This window comes from Tachypleus tridentatus, chromosome 12 (assembly GCF_004210375.1).
Source record: "Tachypleus tridentatus isolate NWPU-2018 chromosome 12, ASM421037v1, whole genome shotgun sequence".
Taxonomy (NCBI): domain Eukaryota; kingdom Metazoa; phylum Arthropoda; class Merostomata; order Xiphosura; family Limulidae; genus Tachypleus; species Tachypleus tridentatus.
This window is the reverse complement of record NC_134836.1, coordinates 74,607,674-74,632,416: the sequence shown is the minus strand read 5'-3', so window position 1 is coordinate 74,632,416 and position 24,743 is coordinate 74,607,674. Positions and strand designations below refer to the sequence as shown.

At 34.6% G+C, this 24,743-nt stretch overlaps 1 protein-coding gene across 3 annotated transcripts; it reads right to left on the bottom strand.

Annotated features, from left to right (window-relative positions):
* Positions 1–3,122: 3,122 nt before the first annotated feature.
* LOC143233633 (uncharacterized) lies at positions 3,123–22,273 on the bottom strand. Of its 3 annotated transcripts, none has more exons than XM_076470069.1 (2): positions 21,909–22,273; positions 3,123–7,396 (listed from the first exon to the last, which is right to left on the bottom strand). In XM_076470069.1, the coding sequence occupies exons 1-2, from the start codon at positions 21,917–21,919 to the stop codon at positions 5,245–5,247; spliced, it is 2,163 nt and encodes a 720-aa protein (XP_076326184.1). In that variant the 5' UTR covers positions 21,920–22,273; the 3' UTR covers positions 3,123–5,244. The 3 variants fall into 3 exon arrangements, with proteins under 3 accessions (XP_076326184.1, XP_076326186.1, XP_076326185.1); XM_076470071.1 differs by lacking the exon at positions 21,909–22,273 and adding an exon at positions 8,408–8,700; XM_076470070.1 differs by lacking the exon at positions 21,909–22,273 and adding an exon at positions 7,534–8,684.
* Between the last annotated feature and the right edge of the window lie 2,470 nt (positions 22,274–24,743).

Sequence of the window (24,743 nt, the reverse complement as noted above, 5' to 3'; positions counted from 1 at the left end):
GGCCTAGCTGTGTGATAAAAAACTGTATTTAACTATAGATGCAACTTATCGTGCTTCTCTTTTTTCATCAGTTGATTTCGAATAGGAGGTGGTCTGTAAAAAACAAGCAGTTAATAAGAATTTGGTAATAAATACAACTCTCTTATTTTCATCTAGGTAGACTGTATATGTAGGGATAACCAAAGTACTCCACAGACATAATATTAATACAAATATACAACTAAAGATTAAAAAAATGATACAGCGTTTAACTTTTGTTTCTCTACCCAACAAGCAAAAAACAAGACAAGGAACACTGCTAAGATACCAAGACAGAAAGTCACTGACTCACGAAATGATTCATCTTTCTTCTACTTGTCTTAGTCGAGAATGCTGTACAATTGTTTCATTACCCACGTGAGTTTAAACCTAAATCCACTCTTTGTGTTTCTGGGTAGTGTACGATGTCATTGTTTAGTAGTAATTTTAAAAAAAACATAATTCTAGTTTAAACGAACTTATCATAACTCCTTGGATTTTAATAGTCACGGTGGGCACAATACAGACAGACCGTTGTATACTTTTATGATTCTGTCTCCACTTGGATCTCGGGTGAGTTTATGGACTTCCAACACTAAAATCCGAGGTTTGATTTCTCGCGCTGCACAGAGCCAAAACTGACAATCACGCACCTTTATTTTAAACAAATAAACGAAACATTTTTTTTTTAATTTGAATTAGTGCATCAATAAACTGTTCATTTCGGAACTCCAATTTTCACTGTAGCAAATTACTACGTATATTTAAATTCTGTTTGAACACCAAACTTGAGGAAGAAAAATATCCTCGTTTATCGCCAAACATGAAGATATCATTTCAAAATCAACACAAATAGAACAGATCAGCTGAAAACTTTGAAAGCGAAAAGTAGAAAGTCCAACACGAGCTGGAAGTGGTGCTACAATTTGATGTGTTATTCACTTCGTAACATTATTCTATTTTTACATTAAATGGTTTGTGTTCTTCGTTTAGTACCAACAGTAAAAGCCAGCGTTTAATAATAATTGCAGTTGTTTTCCTTCTGTTTTTTAAAGTTGTCTGAATGATATATTAATCTATAGAAAGTCATTCTAGAGATTTGTATCAAATAACCCAGTTTAAAACATCAAGGAAATATTTGCGTGTAACGTTCACGATTAACCTAAATAAATATTAAAGAGAAGGGAAAACTTAAAACTCTGTTTAGTGTGTCTATGAGTGAAATGACAAGATAATATTTTACCATATAAGAACTGTATACGTCTACTACTTCTAATGTTTTCAAACCGTAATTTAAATAGACTTTGGACAAAATAATCCAATAGCTCAACATTTCTGTGAAGCAACTTTTATAACACCCAAGAATTTCTGCGATAATAATAGGTTAAGTCATCTGATGATATGAACAATAATAGGTTAAGTCGTCTGATGATATGGACAATAATGGGTTAAGTTGTCTGATAATATGAAAAACAATGGGTTAAGTCATCTAATGATATGGATAATAATAGGTTTGGTCAGTTGATGTTATGAACAATAACAGATTAGATCATCTGATGTGATAGACTATTGCAGACTACGTCATTTGATGTTATGGATGATAACAGGTTAGACCATCCAATGTTACGAAGAATAATAGGTATGGTCATCCGATGTTATGGACAATAATAAGATCGGTAGCTTGATGTTATAGACAATAATAGGTCAGGTCATCTGATGTTATGGACAATCAAAAGTTAGGACATCTAACGTTATGGAGAATGTTACTGTTACAAACAAAGTTTGTGTATTCAGAGTATTCATTTCTCAGGTTGATCTGATAGCTAGAGTCCAATGTAGGCCAACTTTTTCAGGAATTTTCAGTTTTGGAACTAAGCCCAGAAAACGAACCCTACATTTAATATATTTCTTGGGATCTGCTTTATCATTCCTTGTAACGAAAAGTTTAGGTGTCACGTAGAAGATTCTGTTATCAGAAACTGTCTGAAAAAATTACATACGTGCATGTTTTTAAAACAACAGAGTCATAGTTTAAAAGCTATACCAGTTTATAATGCCATAAATGTGGTTTTCGGTCCAGAATATACGGATACGAATTCTACGATTCTTACCCACAACTGTACCTTACGGATAAATAAATAACAAAATTTATTACATTTTACTTTGTTTTTGTTTCAGACCAGTAATGGTTAGAACAATTTATATAAGCCATTGATACAATAAAAACAACTATTGTACATGAACATAGTTAAAAGAACTACAACGCTACAATAATTAATTTATTAAATCAGGAACTAGCTATAAAATGACTCTACTTGTTTTGGCGTTCTTATGCCACAATCTTCAGCAGTTAGAGTTGAAATTTGGTCGACTAACATACGACATAATTATTTGGATTCTTTTAGCGCCATCTAGAGTTGAAACATTCAGGTTATATAAAATAGGACTTTACATCACTAAGCCTGTTCAGCGCAATATGTTTGTTGTTGTTTTTTTCAATCTCTTTTGTTTCTTTAACATTTACTTCAAAGTACAACTCAATCTTATTTATAAATTTAACGTTACTACAGTCTATAACATGAGATGTACCATCTCGTTTACTTCTTTATCTGCTTACAGTAACTTTATTGTTACTTCATCACTAGCGAGATTTGATGACAATTGTAGAGTTTTAGTCTGTTACTTCTTGTTTGGAGAGTGAGATGATTGGACTATTATTACCTGTTTAAAGAGTGGGACGACGTTTCTACTTCTAATTAGGCCTACTTCAAGTCCAAATTTTACTACCTCTATGATGTATAAAAATGCCCTTGAAATAATGAGTTGTCGTAAAGTGTTTATTTTTATCAAAAAAAGACGTAAAAAAGAGAGAACAAGGACTATAAAGGACATTAAATTGCATTTTGTTAATAATAAAATTTGTTTAGTGTGATAGTTTATATTTTAAATTATAATTCTACTCTTTTTCATATATCCTTTCGCACCACTGGCTCAGAAGTTGGTCTGAAAGCTAAAAACTGGAGTTTGATACTCGTGACGCACGCAGCACAGATAGTCCACAGTATAGCTCTTTGTTTGAGAACAAACAATCAAATTTTACATTCTGAAGCACGCAAATAATGAAACGTTTTATTGAGCGTTTAAGAAGGCCATACATTGTCAAACTAAAAAATAAAATAAAATTTTCTAGCTTATACACACACACACACACACATATATATATATGATAAAAGTTAAAGCTAAAACTTATTAATAGAAATAATATGTGAATAAAGGCTTAGCGTGCATAAAATCGAGTCTTTTAAGTACATACGCAGTTATGACAAGAATAAATATATTTGCTTCAAGGAATTCAAAATAATTATGCTTAAAATAATTTACTTAATAAAATTATTACCACGTAAATTCTAAGTGCACATATTGTAAAAACAAAAACAACAATAAAAAAATACCTTCGTTGAGATGGAGATTAACAACTGAAGATAAGGTTTCGTAAATATTTTTAGGGTTAGATACTTATCTTTAGGGTTATATAATTACTGTTCATGCTACACTGATAATACAATTGAATTTCTGCACTCTTTTTAAAGCTTAATTTTTAGTGGTTAAATTTTTTTATAGGTAGAGAGAGAATTTTTATGTTACGTGAAGTTTTGGGTGAAATACACAGAGGCACAGATAGGTGAGAGTAAACTTTGGTGTATAGTTGTATTTCACCCCTTGGTAAATTTCGTACTAAATACCTGGTGAGTTTCGAATAACACGTGTTGGTGAAATTAGTATTGTACGACTATCTGAGTTTCGTGTTACATGTCTTGGTGAGTTTTTAGTGCTTATTTTGGTAAGTTTAGTTTTATATGTTTTTATGAATTTCATTTTATGTTTATAGTATGTTTCGTTTTACATTTGTAGTGAGTTTTATGTTTCATGCTATAATGAGTTTCGTATTACACGCATTGGTGACTTCTGTATTGCATCTTTTGATAAGTTTCGTATTAACTGTCACCCCTTATGCAAGGATATTAAACATTTTATACATATAAAATATTTACATGGTAGTTTTTCTTACAGCAAAACTAAGAATAAAACTACCAAAAGTTTTAGTTATTCAAGATTTATTTTACTAATCTATTCAAACTGTTATCTTGAATTTTAAGACGAGCTAAGTGATATTGGTCATTACAAAGGGATCTTAGGTGAATCTGGATTCTAGTTTTATTAACAGTGATAGTCCAATTGTGTGTTTTTGATCTTGTAATGACATCACATATATTTTCAATGGTTTAAGGCTGCACTATTAAACTGCAAAGCTCTGGCGAATATCTTGTACTTCTTTACTGAATTTGACAATAAATCTTAGCATACCAAACTGTCGTCATTTTAATAACATTATAACCTTTACTCACCTTGACAACAAACCTTACCGTACCAGAGATTCGTCAATATAATAATACAAAAGTATATTCACATCACTGGAAGTTTCCCTACGCTAAGTGTTTAGGATACCATGCTTATTTTATAAAGTTTGAGACCGAAACTATACTTGCTGTTTTGTCATTTTCTTCTGTCCATTGTGTCCAACAAAAGTACAATAACGTTTTATCAATAAAAAATCCTGAGAAGTTAGGGAACACGTGAGAGTTAATACTAACTAACAAACAAACACACAAGTTGTTCTTTAAAGTTTCGTTTACAGAAAAAACAGCAACATTACACAAACTAGCTATTGTAACGTTTTCGATTTGGCGATGTAACTGTCGGTTTTCTTAACTTACACACCAAACTTAACAATATGTCAGATTAATTTTTAATATTACGTATGAAATGTCAATTTTTCCCCTAAATTTATAAAATAATGCAAACATTTTTAAAGAAAAAAATTGTTCAATTTAAATTTATCGTTTCTCTTTTTATATTGTAGATTCGAAAAAAAATTCAATCATGCAACATTACCATTGATTTCCCGCTAACTTTATTGATACTTGAGAATTAAACGAAGTGGGTCTATTTAGGGCACGAATAGGTAAAAACATTTAATAATATTTATCGTTGTACATGACATCTGAAATAAGTTTTTAATGCTTTAACTTAGAATTTGACAATAATTTTTAGTGCACAAGAGAAGTCACAGTAATCTGACACACACACACACATCAATATGTGTCAATAGTCTGACACACACATCAATATGTGTCAATTCTAATTTTTCTTTTCATCTTCGTTTCTTCAACGCGATCTATTCAAGAAGCTTGGACGTTTTCCAAATAGAGATGGTCTCTTCCTTCGCCTAAAAAGTCCAGAAAAACGACTGCTTTCAGTAGTGGTAGTTTCTTGGGCGACTACATCACCTGGTTCCTGGTCCTCTTTTTCTTCAGGGGATTCTGTGGGTGATAAGGTCGTCACAGTAGTCTCTGGAGCATCTGTGATTAACGTGGAGGTAATGGTAGTTTCTTCTACTACTTCTTTTTTTCCTTTTTCCTCATCAGGATGTCCAAATCTTCTTCGACCACCACGCAAGAAGGATAGGCGAGGTCTGTTTAGCTTTCGTCTACGACTCAAGAAACTTGTTGGAGCACGAGTGGGTTTAGATGTTGAGACCTCTTCATTGTCCTCTGTAGAAGATCGACCCGAGTTTCTGGTAGTTCCATAACGCCTGGAACTCCCAAAACGTCTTCTTGTTGTGCCATAAGAAGAAGGTTCGATTGTTGTAATTTCCTTTTTCTCATCCTCTGCTTCTTCCTTATCAACATTGGAATTACGAAAACGATTTCTTCGGAAAGAAGATCGAAAGCGATTTCTTTGTCTACCTATAGTGCGTGGCTGATATCCTTTTGTTGAGGTTTCTTCATCTGTAGTGGACTCAGAGGTTGTCGTCGTTCTTGACTTAGATCTTCTAGGGTGTATATTAAATGCTCCTGGCCTTCGCCTTCTTGTCCCGAACCTACTTCGAGAACCAAATGTACGTCTTCGATTTCTTTCTGTTGTGGTCGTGGGCTCTTCGGTTGTAGTTGTAACTTCAGTCGTAGTGGTAATTGCCTCTGTAGTTTCTGGTTCAGTTTTAGCTTCGATTACTTCATTATTACGTTCAAATTTTTCCTCCTTGTTCGATTCTTTATTAACAGAGAGAGCCGATGTTGGTAAAGGAGTTTTATCTGACCCACCAGAACCATTGATCAATGTTTTCAAGTCAGATTTGTGATCGTTAGTTATTCCCTTATTGGATATTTCTGATGAACCACCATCGTGACGATCTACTAAATTTGGTGATATAGGGAATCTGGGAACATTATTTCCATACCGATAAATATTGGAAATAGGAGAATCGTCAATTGCAGACACTGATACTGAAGAGACTCCGCCTGATTTGAGATCTCCAGTCAATGCTCCATCTTGATCAGAGGCTTGGGAAGCTGACTGGGAAACTGAAAAATCGTTATTGTCCTTGAAGGCATTGTTTATCACGTTTTGTGGGATACCAGTTCTTTTGTCGTTTCTTTGTGCTTTGTCTTTGGCATTGCCTCCTTGGGACTGGTCATACGTTTCGAGATTTGGAATATCATCAAAGTTGAGTGTTGGGTTAGTTTTATTGGTGTCGTCATCATAATAATAGTAATAGTAAATAACGTACTCGTCCTGCTTACCGTCTTTATCTTTAACGGCAGGTCCTTTGTTGAATTCGATCTCAGAGGCTGGTGCTTTCTGGATCACAGATTGCACAGATGGCTGCACAGATCCGATCTTCCCCTGACGGATCACCTCCGTGGAGTGAGAGGTTGAAAAAGAAATACCCTGTGATCCAGACTGCTGCTGAATTGTAGGTGTTACTAGGCTTTGGTCTTTAGGGGCATTAATGACTACTGGCTGACCATTAATATAAATCACCTGTTGGTTTCCGCCCTGCTGTGGACTGGGCTGCTGACCTAGGGGTTTCAGTTGTAGATTTTGATGTTGCTCTGATTGTGGATGGAAACTAAACTGAGGTTGGGAGTTAACGTGTTGCGGAAGAATTGGGAGTTTATACTGTGGGCGATTTCTCTCTTGTTGGGCAGTTGATTGGATTAATGGTTCATACTGTTGTTTCTGAGAACGAAGAGGAGTGGCCTGGACATTAGTCTGAACGTTATATGTAACTCCGGGGGGCAGCTGCTGCACATTTAAGTGGGGTTTAGGTTGAGGAGGTAAAGGAAGCTGATATTGGAATTTCTGAGGGGTTTCTGGTGTCTGTAAAGGCTGGAACTGTCCACTTGGATTATTCTCCAGTAAGGGTTTTACATAAACTTCGTAGTTCTCCCGTTGACCATTCAAAGACAGTTGACGTTTCTCGCGTGACACATGGGCGTGTGTCACCACCAGCAGTGACAACACGACAGCTGATAACCTAGTTGGAAATAAATGTCATACCGTTATATGAAAATTGAAATTTACTTCAAAATCAAGACATAGCTATTTTTAACTTAATATAACAGCTGCAAAACTAAACTCATATAAATCTTAATTACAATCAAATTAACACACATTTGATAGTTTGTGCTATTATTTAACTCTTAAATCAGGCCCGGCATGGCCAAGCGTGTTAAGGCGTGCGACTCGTAATCTGAGGGTCGCGGGTTCGCATCCCTGTCGCGCCAAACATGCTCGCCCTTTCAGCCGTGGGGGCGTTATTATGTGACGGTCAATCCCACTATTCGTTGGTAAAAGAGTAGCCCAAGAGTTGGCGGTGGGTGGTGATGACTAGCTGCCTTCCCTCTAGTCTTACACTGCTAAATTAGGGACGGCTAGCACAGATAGCCCTAGAGTAGCTTTGTGCGAAATTCACAAAACAAACAAACGTTTTCATAAGACACGTTTTATAGCTAACACGACACACTTAAAACACCCTGTATAACTAACACTAAACACTTAAGACAAGCTATATAGCTAACGTCATGTACTTAAAAATGCTGTATAGCTAAGACGAAGCACTTAAAACACACTGTTTGGCTAGCACCACATACTTAAGACACATTGTGCAGCTAAAATCATATATATAATATATATTGTATAGTTAAAACTATACATAAAAGACACTTGTATAGTTAACACGATACACCTAATACAAGCCGTTTAGCTAACACCATAGGTTTTCTAATTTCTGACATAGTTTCGGTGTCAAAATCTTATTTAAAGTTACTTTTTGGTAACATCAGTTTTGTTTAAGTAAATTTTTGGTAAAAAGCAAGTGAAGAACAAAACTGAAACCATGAAGTGTTATTTGTAACATATGTTATGAAGACGAGTTTCTTTCTGTGCAAAACAAGAAACTCAAACTCACTGCTGTCAGGGGATTATCGTAACAAAACAATGTTTTTCGTAAGGAAAACTAATATTGTTCAAACTTTGTTAAACTTACATTGGTCTTGGAAACTACTTAAACATTGGAAACACTAATGGACTAACTTCATTAAGTAGATGTGTATGACTGCCATCTTTCAAGTACAAGAATTTGACTTGAATTTCGCACAAAATTACTCTGTGTTAGTCGTTCCTAATTTAGCAGAGATAGACTATACGGAAGGCAGATAGTCATCACCACCCATCGCCAACTTTTCAGCTACTCTTTTACTCACGAATAGAGGGTTTGACCGTAAATTATATCCCCACAACTAAAAATACAACAATGTTCAATCAAAGTGATTCGAACCTGTGACAGATTGGTATTTAACCACTAGGCTATGCCAGGCATACAGTACAAGATCAGGATAGCTGTTTTTCTGGGCAAAAGGCGTTTCTATTTCTCCCACGCAACCGTTTCTAGGTCAAGGTAGAATTAGACGTTACGAAATATGACTTCAGGTATCAAAGCACACGTTTCCAGGTATGGTTATTTTCTTTAGCTTATGTTTTTGTTACGTGAACTAGGTGAATATTTTAAAACATTTTACCGTGTTACTTAAAAAAAAAAGAGGCTTTGTTTGGCTTGCAATTTCACGCAAGACTACGAGTTGTTTCTAACTTTTTAAAACGAAACCTTTCTGACCTCTTTATATCTAACGTCCTCGTATCCTGTGTTATTGCGCAACAGAAATGAGTTACACCTGCAACAATTCTTTGAAAACTAATCAGAATATTTTCTGGTCGTGATGGTGACGTCATCCCACTTTTTGTCACACCCCAATTTGCTCCTGATGAAGAAAGTGCTTAGGTTATAGAGTTTTTTTATTTTTGCCTTTAAATGATTGTTTTAAACTTGCGTATTTTCCTGACACTATCAAATATTTTTGTTATTGTTTATCTTTATAATCAATCGTAGTAAGATTAAACGTCAGGGATTTATTTTGCATGTTTGTAGATTAAAACTCTTGCCTTCTATTTTACTTACAACAAACGTTTCTGGTGTTTACACCTATAGGTATTTATTTATGAGTAAATTAACCTCTTGACACCTATGTGCAGAACATCAGTAGACCATGACAACTTCTAGACCATACTATAAACATAAGGAGTGGTAACGTATTAGTTCGTACCGACAATCAAGTCTGTAGTCACAAACAGATGAGAAACTTAACTTTGGAGTATTATAACTTGTAAATTAGCCCAGCAATTATATAACGCGAGCTTGTGATTTCGGTAATTTTTTGGGGGAATAGAAAATGCTTCTTATGTAAAGAGATTCTGGATTAGGTTTGTTTCCAGACAGAGAAAAAATCCTGGTAGAGTAAGATAATGAGAAACCCCTGATTAAGGCATGGGCTTACCAGGCTGAAGTCCAGAGCGTCACACTAACTACAGGGTCTCAAGCTATGACTATAAATGTATTGCACGTAGAGGTTTCGTCGAGGGGGCTTTTATAAGTCGAAAACCCTAAGGCCAATAAAACCTTTAATCCCGCCTCGATGATGAGGTATGTTTTCAAGCAGGAAACTGGCCCTACCATAATGAATTTTATGGACAGGAAAATAACTCTGACTGAAAATATGTTTTAAAGCGTAAATTGGATCTCGTGTAGCGTTTCTGAATAGATAAATGGTCATGATGTAATAAGATAATGAAGTAAGATTTTAGTTTTAAGTAGGAAAGTGATTCTGGTGTCTTATGTTTGTATAACAGAGTTTTTGCACATTTCAAACTTTTAAAGATTTTGGTAATTAGTAATTTGTAAACTTACTGTTATAAGTCTTACAGTGTCATCTAGAAGCTTAAACTTCTATTTCTCAGCAGCATTGCCTAGCAACATTAGTCTGGTTACTACGTCTGGTGTATCTTAGTTACGTAACTGATGAACGTGTGATTAGTACAAACGTTAAACCAAGAACTATTTAACCTCACTTTTTTCATCAATTTCTCGAAACGTTAATCGCCAGTCATTTTAGATAAGGTATGAAAAGCAAGTAAACAACATGTCATCTCAAGAAAAAATGAGGTCAGGGTTTAGTGAAATAGTCACACAGTTTTCTCAATGTTTATGTGCCTCTGTTCAAACAAAATATTTGGCTGATATTCAAATACCCCATAGGAGCAACTTTCTCTTTCGAAATTTAAGAGGTGTTCTTTCTTCGGAAGTGAAGGCCAAATACAAATTTCTAAACGTCCCAGCTTGTTATAGAAAAGAGGGAAAACAAGCAAGAATTATAAATATAATAATTTGAGTCCAAGGCAATTAGGCTAAGAGAAATACTAGCAAAAATATGAGTTGTTACAACTGTCATCAATGAAGGTAAAGAATCACAAAGGTAAAAATAAATCTCCAGTTGAGGATAAGAGTGAAGTAAATGAATAAGTTGAAACATAGTGTGAATGGTGTCAGGCTGGTACAACTACTCAGGCAGTTAGTGATGTCAGATAAGATCACGTGATAAATTCCTTTCTTTTCATATATTTCAAACTATAGAGTCGAATGGTATCTATTTTTCTATTTTTCAACTTATCTATCCTTTTCTTTCTCTCTCTCTCCTCGTCCCTCTTTCTTTCATTTTTTTAATATTATTTTTCGTAGAAACACATTAAAATGAAAGTTTAGAGAGAGACTGAAGACATTTTTCTATAGTAATGTGTTTTCTATTTGGTAATATTAAAGGTAATTAAATAAGTAACAGACAAAAAACAAACAAAATGATATTCGGTTCAAGTTAAAACTAGGAGTTACTATCAGAACATTGTGCCGCTAGTTGTTTGTGTTCGAGTTACTATTATAGCAAATGAAACAGACAACGTAGTTGTTTAAAGTGGCTAGTTTTACTTGCAGGATACTGCTATGAAAATAGAAAAAAAAGGTGTTAAATTCATGCATTAGTAGTGCCATCTAGTGTCGATAAATGTGTTAATTCACTTTCTTTTCCCAAGCTACTGATATTTCCTGACTTTAAAGTAGATATTTCTCGGCAAAAATAAATCGATATAGTACCACATGAAGATATCTCTCATCAGAAATAGATACAGTAATACATGGAACTACTAATGAAGACCATAATCTTAAGATATTTCGTAAATGCTTTATGTTATTATTTTTTAATGTTATTGTTCTATGAAATGAACTTATACAGTTTATTTAAATAAGACGTAAGTCTACTTTTGACGATATCAAACTATATCAGTAAAATGTGTGTGAGTTACCACCACAAGATAAGTCATCAGAAACGTGATGTACATTTCTAGAATTTTGAAATGCTCGAATTAGCCATTTGATATCTAACAAAAAGAAACTTCAGTGTGAAAGCTGATGAGAATACAACCCTTACCTAACATACCAGATGAAGTATTTCTAAGTCGGTAATGACATTCTAGTAACAGTAGCTATCTGCAACGTTGGAATATATCGGTATATACCTCAAGCCTCTCTTCAGCTAACCCTAACAAATATCCATTGAATTAATTGTGCAAGCGTTCAGGGAGCAAGAAATTCCTTTTGACCTCGATATTTCCTTCCTCTATAGTCTAAACCTTCAGTATGCACTACTTGGGTGCATTAATAGCCCTGAGCCTGAGGCAATAGGTCTTAACAAAGTAGAGCTCAGGTTGTTTTTTTCCACTCATTTCATATGCCATAAATTATTTTGGCAGAACCAGTTTTTCCCTGACATTCAGGCCTAATGTCATACGTTGTGGTATTCGTCTGTTATGGATACGTGTAAAGTAGATCAAAACAATTTTAGTTTCTTCAATTATTTATTATTTTCCTGTACACTCTTCCTTAAAAAAAAACAAAAAAAACAAACCTCCAAAACATGATAACGTGGATTGTTAGTTCCAGCTGTTTTTATTTCATGCCTACCCGTGAAAGTATTTAGATTTATGATCCGTGATAAACTAGAAGACGACAGATGTTGTCTTTTTAATTTCGCGCAAAGCTACACGAGGGCTATCTGCGCTAGCCGTCCATAATTTTGCAGCGTAAGACTAGACGGAATGCAGCTAGTCATTACCACCCACCGCCAACTCTTGGGCTACTATTTTACCAACGAATAGTGAGATTGACCGTCACATTATAACGCCCCCACGGCTGAAAGGGCGAGCATGTTTGGTGCGACGAGAATGCAGAATGTACGTCCTCTAGGAAATAAACAGAATGAAACGCAAAACCTTAGTTAAAAAGAAGTTGTTAAAGGAATAGTTTTCCTCTTAAACACCATTAAATGTTTGATCAATTTAAATATAAATTACGTTAGACTTGCTTAAAGTTTTGTTTTCGTAACATTTGTTGTTAAGGGTACTTTTATGTTTAATGAAAACAACTGGAATGAGATTTTCTAATATAAATAGAATTTAAATATAACCGTTTTAAACATAAACAGTGTTCAAATATAACCATTTTTAACATAAATATTATTGAAATGTAGTCTTTTTTAACATAAATAAACTTTAAATATAGCCATTTTTTTATTTTGAAATACTGACTAGATGGAAAGCAGCCAGCAACACTCGCCGTCACGAGTAACAAGATTGACGGTTTTATAGCGCGACCATAGCGGAGCTTGTTCAGTGGTTTTATTTCTCGAGTCCTTGACCACCCTCCTGCAGCCCGACACGTTGACCACTAGTCACAACTGGCCCCATATAACACCTAATACATTGCTTCGTCTAATATATACCGATCGTATTTTGGTATACAAAATATATATATTTCTAAATTTTTCCATAATTTAAAACTCACTTTGAGAAGTTATTACTTGAAATACTAAAAACATGTCTACCGAATAATATTCATCCTAACCTTTTGAGAATTTCTGAAAATCGCAATTGACGATAGAATCATTTGGAAACGTATACTGGACGACACCGCAACCTGAGTTAGAAAGTGGACAAAGGATTAACAGAGACACTTTGATTACATGCGTGGGAAATTCTAAGATTTCTAAGTACAATGATATTTATGGTACAAACCAAACCACAAAATACAGTAAATATGGACGTGCTTGTAAACTGTTATTTGTTACTTTACTACAGCATCAACATACTGTTCTTCTACCCAAATATGGAGAACAAGCCATCACGTACCGGATTCACGTGCAGCAGGTGGTGCTCTTACTTCTTTGAATTGCTGAAGTTATCGCTTACGTCATCAGTGTCTATGAAAACAAAGGTAATGCAAGGGTTATTTTCTAGTGATGAACAATTCCCAACTTCTAGGGTATGTCGTGACTTAGTACCTAAAGTGTTCTGCCCATGAATCTGAGGGTTCGAAGATCATGTGCTATTTCTGTAAAAACAGGCTTCACAATTTCGGGGCGTGGGAAATTTATAAGAATGACAGTCATATCCCACTATTCGGTCGCATAAGAATTGGGGGTTAACGCTCTTTACTAGTTCCTTTCACCTAACTTCATAATTACGAAAGATTAGGCGCAGTTAGCCCTTGCTTAGTTTGCAGAAAGGTCCAAAACAGCCAACCAATCAATTTAGTTTTATATGAACATCCGAAACAATCAACCAACTTGTTTTCTGGTGCGTCTTCAAGACAGTCAATACGAAATAAAATATCAAATTTATCACATGAAAAAATACTGCTAAGCAACGAAGACAAGCATGCTCGTGAAGTAGTCGCTTAAAGCTATACTGGTGAAGGGTTAGACTCCTACAGAAAAGGGGCGTAGACTGTGTAGGGTTATCCAACGTCGAAATAAAATAGCAAAATTTCAAAAATTACTCACTATTCAAGACAAATAAAAGTGTAGACAGTGGTATGGAAGAACTGGCATTTCTTCAAGAACAGAGGGTGGGCGCCATCTTTCCTTCCAATAAAAGTAGATGAATGTCATGTGCACCCTCGAGTTTAACACCGGAAAAAATGCTCGTTTACCAAATACCAACATGAAACAGAACCTCATTTTATTTAATTACTTCTCTAATACAAAGAACAGTTCACAAGCGCCGTAAGAGATATAAAAAGGAGGTAGTTGTTCTGACATGTTTGAAAATAAGATTCTTTCGTGTAGGATGAGGCCTTGCTAACTTTGTTGGATAATATTGTGAGTGAGAAGCAATTCAATGTCATAACACAGTAGATTTAAATGATTAAATATTAATGGTTGAAAGATATGGAAACTATTCCTTTATTAATGTACGTGTACTATTATCTGTTTGAACTTCAGATTTATCAGACATCCATCAGGAATTTCCATCGAACAAAATATTTTCAATCTACATCCATCGCTCTTGTTAGTTTAACCAACTTTACTCAACTTGAGTGTATTTCTTCCACAGAGGTTATCGTGTCCCATGAGAACAATATTATGGGTCTCGTGCTTTTCTCGTGAAGTACTACCTTCATGAGGCTCTAGTTCAGTTTGATAGTCACAATAACACGATAGCGAGGTTAAATCTCACATTTTATTTTGGTGACAGAGTCAGGAGATATAACAAGCATCAACGCAAATAGTTTTTGGGTCAGAGGGTACCTTTTCGCAACCATCTCCTTGTCTTTGCGAATGTAGATTTGTTTGTGATGCAGTATCGTGCCTGTTGCCCTCCTAAAGCCCTTATTATATTATTTTTCCATTTCTTTTGATAGGATTTCTGTCTATTGTTTCAATATTACTTAACAGTTTTCCTGTATTAATGTTTGTTTCTCATTGGAAAGGCTTTTCTTTAATATAATGTTATCATATTTTTCTAAACTCCAAATTTTTTATTTATCTTGTTTGCTGCATTTTTTTATGTTTAACTGTGGGCAAATAATTATTTGGTATGGTAGTTAACTTTATGCATTGTAATGACAATAAACGCAGCTGGTAGCAATTTAATACGGTTCATGATGATTTATTGTAGCTGTTGAACACTTGATCGCATTAATTCGAGATGTAAAATGTTAAACTGCAACTGGAGATTGTCAGAGAGATTTGTCTGAGAATATAATGAGCATTTACAGTTTCTGTGTAACTAAATTCTATCTATATATATGATGCATAGCAATGGGCAAATATACATCTAAACTAAGACAGCTCCCACTAAGCGCGTATAAAAGCTTACAAGCAGAAAAGTAGTCTTTTCAATAAAACATATACGTTTAAAAACATCACTATAAGCATTTGTGTATTTTAAAGTAATTATTCTACTAATTTGTGTAGCCAAATTTAACATTATGTGACTTTTTTTTACTCTTCACTTCATACATAATATAGGATTGGCTCCCTAAAAACACCGATTGTATGGTGTTCAAAGCATTGAGTATCCACATCTAACAGTAATCTAATGCTCCTTTATTATAGGCTGGTAATTCTTGTTTCAACTTATACTTGAGCTTTCCAAAGGAACATGAAGTATTTGTAAGAAAGCTACCTTCAAGGGGTAATTATAACATCGCGTACACTAAATTTATGACTTTTTTTGCTAATATAAAATATAGAAAAAACAAATAGAGTTTTCAAAACACTCACGATCTTCGCTGTTCCCTATTTAGTGTTCTACAAAAGGTTTTGGTACAATATACTAATAGACAGGCAGTCTATTTCATTTTCCTTGAAGATTTAACTTGCTTGGTTGTTTTGTGCATGTTTATATGTATACAGACTTAACAGTCAATTATGAAGGTTTTAAAGTGTTTTTGAATTGAGTCTTTACTACTAACGTTTTGTTAGGGTTTTGTGCAGTTCAATGGGCTCCCTATTATGAACTACTATCGTGTTTGTTTCACGATAGCTGCTCAGCATATCAACCATGACGTCATGGTCATATTTGTGGCGTGGGTAAAACATAATCGTTTCATTATTTTAGAAGACTATATGTGACGTACAGACGAATAAGCTGGGATATAACTATTTAAAAATGATGGTTTTAATAAATATAGGGGAAATTATCTTTTAAACAATGTCTCATTCATTTCTACAGTTGCATTACTTTCATCAGTAGTTGTTGATAAATGGAACTTGTTTGGTTGAAAGTTGCCAAAAAGGATATTTCTATAATGATAAAAATAACTGATATATATATATATATATATAACAAATAAAATTTTAACAACAGGTGGCAATGTTAATTGAATATTCAGTTTGTCATTCATTAATCGTTTAAATCAGATGGAATTTACTTTTTTGTTCATTATAGTAAGATTGTCTATCATACTGTTCACGCGCTGCTGAAAAATAAAAACTGTTTTATATTTTTACTGGATATAAAAATTCCTGCGAGATAAACTTTTATATGTTATTGTCAGCATGTTGATTTTCTCTACTTTTGAGCTCCGCTAAGCATCCCTAATTTACCTACTACTCAACACCAACATTCTTGAGCTAATCAATCAAAATTGACCTGCATATTATAACACTCCAATGGCTGAAAGAGCAACCATATTCACTAAGAGATTCGAACCCGCGACCCATATATTCCAAGTTGAGTGTCCCTACTATCAAACCCAGATAACTACTAACGATACCGCGTGTACCTACCTTCACATGCAGCACCCAAAAGATGGATATAGAATGCTATTTTCACACAACTTTGACTGGAAATCCGTGATGGACCAATTAAATGAGATGCAGAAACGAAACAAAATGTTTCTAGTATTGTTTGATTTGTATCACAGATATTAGGCTTACTGATTTTCATTGCTTTGTCATCTTTCGGAGTTATAAACAACTTCAATAATATGAATTTTCTTAAGCAACACTACCCAGTGGCACAACGGCAAGTCTGCGGGCTTATAACTTTAAAATCAAGGTTTCGACGCCCGTTGTACGCACAGCACAGATAATCCATAGTGTACGTAACTACACACAAACGAACCTTAAGTCATTAGAGAGCAACACGTATCTCTAGCCTAACTAATTCTTGTTCGTGTAGGAAAGTTATCTTAGAAACGTGGAGTGAGTTTCTCTCAACCGGCGATGCATATCAGTAAACTCCATCAAGCGTGTCAATGACATCACTTTTTCAGAACACAAGTAACAAAGATGGTAATATATACCAAAATAATATCTGTACATAAGTCAGTGACTGCGGAAAGTTTGCCGATATACAAACACCGTCTTCCTTTGTACTCTTCATGATTCAGGTTTTCACATAAGAAGTTGTCTTTTCCATAGAAATACTGATCTAAAGGATAATGGACGATGCTCGTTAAGATCCATTTTCAAGTACAACTTGTTCGTATATAGGTCAATGAGAAAGGTGAATGGACAGCTTGTCAGTCTGATTTGTTACTATATATAAACATACATTTTTTAGCACGTCTTTATCCGTTTTCAGAAAGTTCATAGTGCACGAACTAATATTTCTTTCTATTGAAAAGATAAAAAATGTAGAAGTAAAAGATAAGAGCCGTACATAATTTGAAAGAATAGTTCTAAAGGTACTACTTGGAATAGACAGCCTAAGATATCCATGTCTTATTATAATATTTTGTTCTGTCAACACGTGGTCCTTTTAAAAACTGTCCAATATGTGCAAAATGATGTTTTCTTATAATACTTTGTTCTGTCAACACGCGGTCCTCCTAGAAACTGGTCATTGTCTGCAAGAGAGCCATCTAGATTGTTTGACCTAAACATAGTTATGGCTTATATGAAGTAGGAAATTACATGTAAAATCAATGGCCTCGATGTGGCCTTAACCATTGTATAAATCTGTTACCGGGCGATTTTGTATTATTCAACTATAACTCACTCTGTTACACAAACACAAAACAAATAACATACAGCTTTCACAATGGACATATGATTACTTTGCGATTGAGGACAGTATATTTCTCGTGTGTCCTCCTAGGAACCGGTCATTGTCTGCAAGAGAGCCATCTAGATTGTTTGACCTAAACATAGTTATGGCTTATATGAAGTAGGAAATTACATGTAAAATCAATGGCCTCGATGTGGCCTTAACCATTGTATAAATCTGTTACCGGGCGATTTTGTATTATTCAACTGTAACTCACTCTGTTATACAAACACAAAACAAATAACATACAGCTTTCACAATGGACATATGATTACTTTGCGATTGAGGACAGTATATTTCTCGTGTGACTTCTTAGTGCTATAGTGGTATGGCAGAACCTTCTACTGGTGTTGTTATTTATAAAATTACCCGGAAGTAAAGCTAAGCCCCATTAATGCTGTTTTGTGATACTTTACACCCCTTTACTTTCTTTGTTTTATTTCAAAGTGAATTAATGATTCCACACGCATATAGGTCAATGAAATGCACGAGATTTTTTTCCTTAATTTCCGGTACCTATACGAAACTTTCGTTGCTGATGGTAAAACAGCATATTTGGGTACACAACACTGCTATAATAATGGATAAAAACTGTGAAATTATAACTCTTACCGGTAAGTCCGATGGTATAGCTCTCACTGACAGATAAACAAGGAGTGGGATGGTATAGAAGTTACTAACAGATAAACAGAGAATAGAATAATATAGCTCTTAATGACAGATAAACAGGGTGTGGGATTGTATAGTTTTTAATGACAGATAAGCAAAGAGTGGGATAGTATAGCAGTTACTAACAGATAAACAAGGTGTGAGATGGTATAGCTATTATTGACAGATGAACAAGGAGTGGGATGGTATGGCTGTTATTAACAGATAGTGTATTCCACTCTAAATGATAAAGGACACAGAATGTGACAGGATAATTTTCTTGATAGTATAGTGATAGTTACAAGTCGGAGAAGTATGTTAGAGTGTGACAAACATAAATAACGGGATAGCGATCAAATAGATGAGATATTTTATAGAACAAATATCTTTACATAAAAAACAAACAAATATATATCATTGTGTAATTATATATAATAGCGACATTTTGAAGGAAACGTGAAACATATAGGGCACCAAAATATGTTTATCAACTCTTGTCTTGTAATGATGTCGTGAGTTAGACACCTACAATGATTCTGTCAACAAAATTTATAAATTATTAAAATCTTATCACGAAGTCAGAAACAATTTCTGACAGTATATTAAAATCCAATTACCGTGTACATATTTGTGCCAAGTTTTCAAAATATATTTCCTAATTAAAACAGTGATTATAATATTGACACGTATCCTGGGAAACAGAGCGTTAACATTCATTGATACTAATAAACCTCACTGGAGTGAATCAGTGTTAACATGTCTTTCCATTTCAGTGAGCTCCCTGGGTTTGTTGATATGTGAATTGTTGCGGAAAATACTGTTGACAAACATAAGTCTTGAGGGTGTTTTGGCCATTAGTCCACGAACATGGAGTGATGGCTTCTACGATTTATGCTGTAATGATCCAGTTCCGTATTTTTTTTTTTTTAAAGTTTAATAGTCATTATTTTTGTCTCCCATCGGGACGGGACGGCTGTAAGACTGCAGACTTATAACGCTAAAAAGCGAGTTTTAATACTCGTAGTGGGCACAGCACAGATAGCTCACTGTATAGCTTCGTGCTTCGCTGCAAACAAACAAATAAAAAATTATTTCTATTTTAATATTGTTCTTATTTCGAAACATCGAAACTTACTCTGTGTAAATTGTATGGAGTTCCAGAATATTTAATACAAGTATTTACTTACACATGTGAAGGTCAGTATGCAGTTCTCGGATATTTCATGTAAATGTTCACACACGTGAAGATCAAGTTTCGCAACAAGGTTTTCCCAAGAATCCCCCTCAAAGAAGAAACATCGAAGGATATATATATATATATCTTTGAATAACTTTAATAATGTTCCGGAAAGGTACTTTGTCATGATACGTATAATAATTTATTTCGAACGACTTTCCGAGTTATTGCGATTTATATACGTTACGATTTCAGATAGCCGATAATTTTAAGTTTAATTTAGAAGTGAACTGAATGCCGATATGTATAACATTTATGATATTTGCCAACAAGATTGATACACACAGTTTTATAACTTAACACATGTATTTTAATACAAAAACAAAAACACAATTTATAATAATTATTACATTTATGTGCCAAAAATTCATAAACTTACAAACAATACCGAGTATTTTAACTGGTTTGGAACTGAATATTTTATCGACAGTTCACGATGAGCGAATTAATTCTATATTGATACATGGGTATACTTAACTGGACGGGAAGCTAGCTAGCTTCTTTACAAATCAGCTCTTTCATCGACGAAAATATCTAATATCCTCATAGAAATACTAGCGACCGAAGTTAATTCACTGAAGTTAAACGGTTTGTAATGTTCGAAATCTATAAACGTTCCTGATAAAATATCTGTAGTTTTTCGATTAATAAGGTTTATAGTTTATTAATTGTAGCAAATTGACAACATTAAACTGTCTCTCCGCGTTGCTTTGGTTATCTTTTACAAGCTTAAAGATGAGGTTCTCGAAAGCTCATTTGACAATAAATCTGGCAATCACTAGTACTTTACATACACATCTTACATTGTTGATTCTTAGTCTCGAGATTCTTGTACAAATTTAGAGAGTAGGCGTGACTTTCGAAATACACATTTAACACTATAAGTAACATACATTTCTAAATATATATTCAACTGAAACAAACATCGATGTTAAAATGAATGCATTATAGTAAATCCGTTACAAGTTGTAACAAAATAGTAAAAAAGTGAGAAGGTTTTTTCCGACTCTCAATGCTCCGATTTCGTTAAAAACATCCTAGAAATATTCACAATTCTTGTGTTACTCCTCAAGCAGACGCAGGTTTACAATAAAAGGAAGTAGTGTAAAATTGTGTATCGGTATCAGAGATGAAGCAATGAAAGTATTTTTAATTAAATTAAAAACTTTTGAAAATTAAATTAAAAACTTAATGAAATATTTCAAAGAACCTTAATGTGATTTGTAAGTAAAAACTTGCGGGTTGCGTGGGAAAAAACATGTTTACTTTACACGTTTAATATATCATAACTGCAGAAAAATGTTTTTAATTTTTAGACACTGATTGATTATCACTTCCAGATTTCAAATGAAGTCAACTTTTGTGTTTCTAAATTTCCATAAACTACAAATTTGAAACCGACTAGTTTGTAATTTTAAACTAACATTGACATAACCTACAAAATAACAACTAGAAATTCTCCCGAGTTTAATATATTTACAATGTTAAAAAATCGATCAAGACAGAAAACATTAAAACAATTTCTACTATCTACGATTGGCGTTTGTAATTGCTCAGAAATAACGGTATAGACGTAATGTACCTGATAAAGTATAAATATATTCGAACATTTCCTTTAGGCATACGTAGTGAAACTATATTTAGCTTCGAGTTAGAGATAACGGGTATACAAAAGTTATGTCAGCGAATATTTGATTTGCATACTCGTAAGCGTGGCAGTGAATAAAGACATATGTGATCTACACATCAAATACATACATAATACATATGTAAAAGAAGGCAAAAACAGCTACTTGATTTCGCTTGTACCAAGCTTGTTTTAAGTTTTAATGAGCATTAAACTTTACATAGGGATTCTTCAAAGAGAGGAAGAACATAGTCTTACCTGAGCCACATAACAGTCTATTCACTTCAGTTTCAGTGACAAGTTGTACACTTCCTGTGTGATATCTCTTACTCGACTTGTCTTGCACTTAAATATGATACAACGAATGAAAAGCGATTCACCACTAAGGTAAAAGGAAAACCAATAAGGCAATCTCAATTCTGCGCACAGAGAGGTGAAATGGTGGATGACGTAAACAGGTAGAGTTTATATAGGAGACCAGTCTGACCCCGTTCTGCCCCCGCACGCCAAGGTGTAGATATAGAGTGATGTTTATGGTTGGCTAGCATCAGTTGGGCTTACAGTAATTACCAAAATTGATCGTTTTTAATGAACCATACCAATTAGTTCGTTCACATAAAATTTAATGAAAAGTGTTAGACATCTTGGAAATATCTACCAAACAAAATTCCAAAACAAATACTAGATGCGAATGTGTAAGTTTTTATTTTGTATTTCTGTTTTCTTCCAATGCTACTAGTTGGCCGACAAAAAGGTGAGATTAACCAATCATAGTGTGTGAACAGATTATATGACTGTAAAAGACATTCTATTACAACACATTCCGTTAAGGCAAACACGAACTGTGAGTGGCTTGGCGCTACTGACACGGTTTTGGGACGTTCACTTGTCCGCAGGGAAGTCGCAATAGTACACCGCATGAGGTGGTACCGTTTAAAAAAATGGACTTGAGGTCGGTCCGACCAGGAATGTGTTTCTGTTACAGTAGTTATTTTGTTAGCTTTTAATTAATTCTAAACTTGTGTTTTTATTCTAATAAAAAGGTTACTAGAAAAAATATTGTTTAAAATATTACATTCTGGAGAAGAAACAAAACCTCCATTAAATACCTCGATAATTCAGATAACAAACCTTCCGGTTTAAACAGCCAAAATTACCAGGAAAATGTCGGACATATTTCTTAATAGTTTCACTGAATAAGATAAAAAGAAAACTTACTGTTTCTTCAGCTGTAATTTGTAACCATAAACATTTAATGAGTGATTTAATGCATTATTTCTGTTTTTCGTTATAAAAAACTTGCATTGTTTCAGATTGCACAGGAAAGTTCTAACTACCAAATAGATGCAGGAAGAGCTGCATTCTCACATTGATTAAACGTAATAAAAGCAAATTTACGCTTGTAATAATAATTACATAGCGATAGTATATATTTACAAATAGAAATCTTCAAGTGGCACATCATACTATAATGGAATTCTTGCTTATATGATACTGGAAAAACTTTTTTATTACGCGATATGTAATCCCCATCTTCACGAAAATTTTATCCTCGTGCATGTAAGTTTGCCATAGGGGTCACTATTTTTCCGTTTCACCTTTGTTTCCCGTTATGAAGAACTATTTTTTCTCCAATTTTGAAGTACAGATATGATGTAACGAATACGTCATACACGGATCTAATGCACTGGCGCCATCTATATAAATATAATTAATAGTACTGTCTGTTGTAGATGATAAGGGCGCTTCACTCGTAATCTGAGGGTTACTTGGTTCGAATCCCCGTCACACCAAACATTCTCACCCTTTCAGCCGTGGGAGCATTATAATGTGACGGTCAATCCCACTATTCGTTAGTAAAAGAGTAGCCCAAGAGTTAGCGGTGGGTGGTGATGATTAGCTGCCTTCCCTCTAGTCTTACACTGCTAAATTAGGGACGGCTAGCACAGATAGCTCTCGAGTAGCTTTGTGCAAAATTCAAAAACAAACAAAACATTTTGAGACTCGTCCTCTGATGAACATGGTATTTCCTCTGTATGGCAAGTTTCTATTCCTTTGCTTGAGGTTGTTGGATTATCTGCATCTGCATTGTCACTTGCAGTACCAGTAACCGGCTTGCAGAACTGTCTAATATCGGACAGTTTCAGACGCTTGCTTGTTATAATTGGAATCTGTTTCCCAGATGACTCAACAGGCTAAAATACAGTCTTTATTGAAAACCTCTACTCTTTTACCAACGAATAGTGGGATTGACCGTCACATAATAACGCCCCCACGGCTGAAAGGGCGAACATGTTTGGCGCGACGGGGATGCGAACCCGCGATCCTCAGATACGAGTCGCACGCCTTAACACGCTTGGCCATGCTGGGCCGTCTGAAAATGCTTGTGCAACTATTGCACATCATGAACCACCAGATAGTTGTGAAACAAGTTTATGCAGTGATGAAAAATCTGACACTTCACAGATACAGTGTGGAAAGCCATATCATCCGGACACACAACTGATACCTTGACAGAAAGCAAAATCTCAAAATATCAACTTCCAGGGCAAGTGGTTTGATGAGTTCCCATTGCTGCACTTCGACAATTAGACTCAAAAAGTCATATGTTTTCATTGTGCCAAGGCGAAAAATAGAGGCCTTTTTACAGGGAAATCGGAGAGGCCAGTGAAGTATACCTTCATATCCACCGGTTTTTGCAACTGGAAAAAGGCAAAACAGAAATTCAACGAACACCAATCCTCCTCTTAGCACAGATTCGCCATATCTCCAGAAGGTTCAGTGTAACTCAAGTGACTGTCCAGCTACATGATGGAAAAAAGAAGCAGCAGGAAGAATGCAAAAGAAGTCTAGCCAAACTTACGTTTCTTACTGCGTCAAGGTTTAGCATTATGTATGCAAAAACGGCTCGTTTTGGTTGAGAAAATATTTTACGTCAGGTTCACCTGACGATGACCGAAGAAGGTCGAAACGTTGTTCGCTCTTCTACGTAAAATATTTTATCAACCCAAACGAGCCGTTTTTGCATACATATTTCTTTACAAGTGGGTTTTCTCGACATCACTGATTAAGATTTAGCATTACGTGGACATA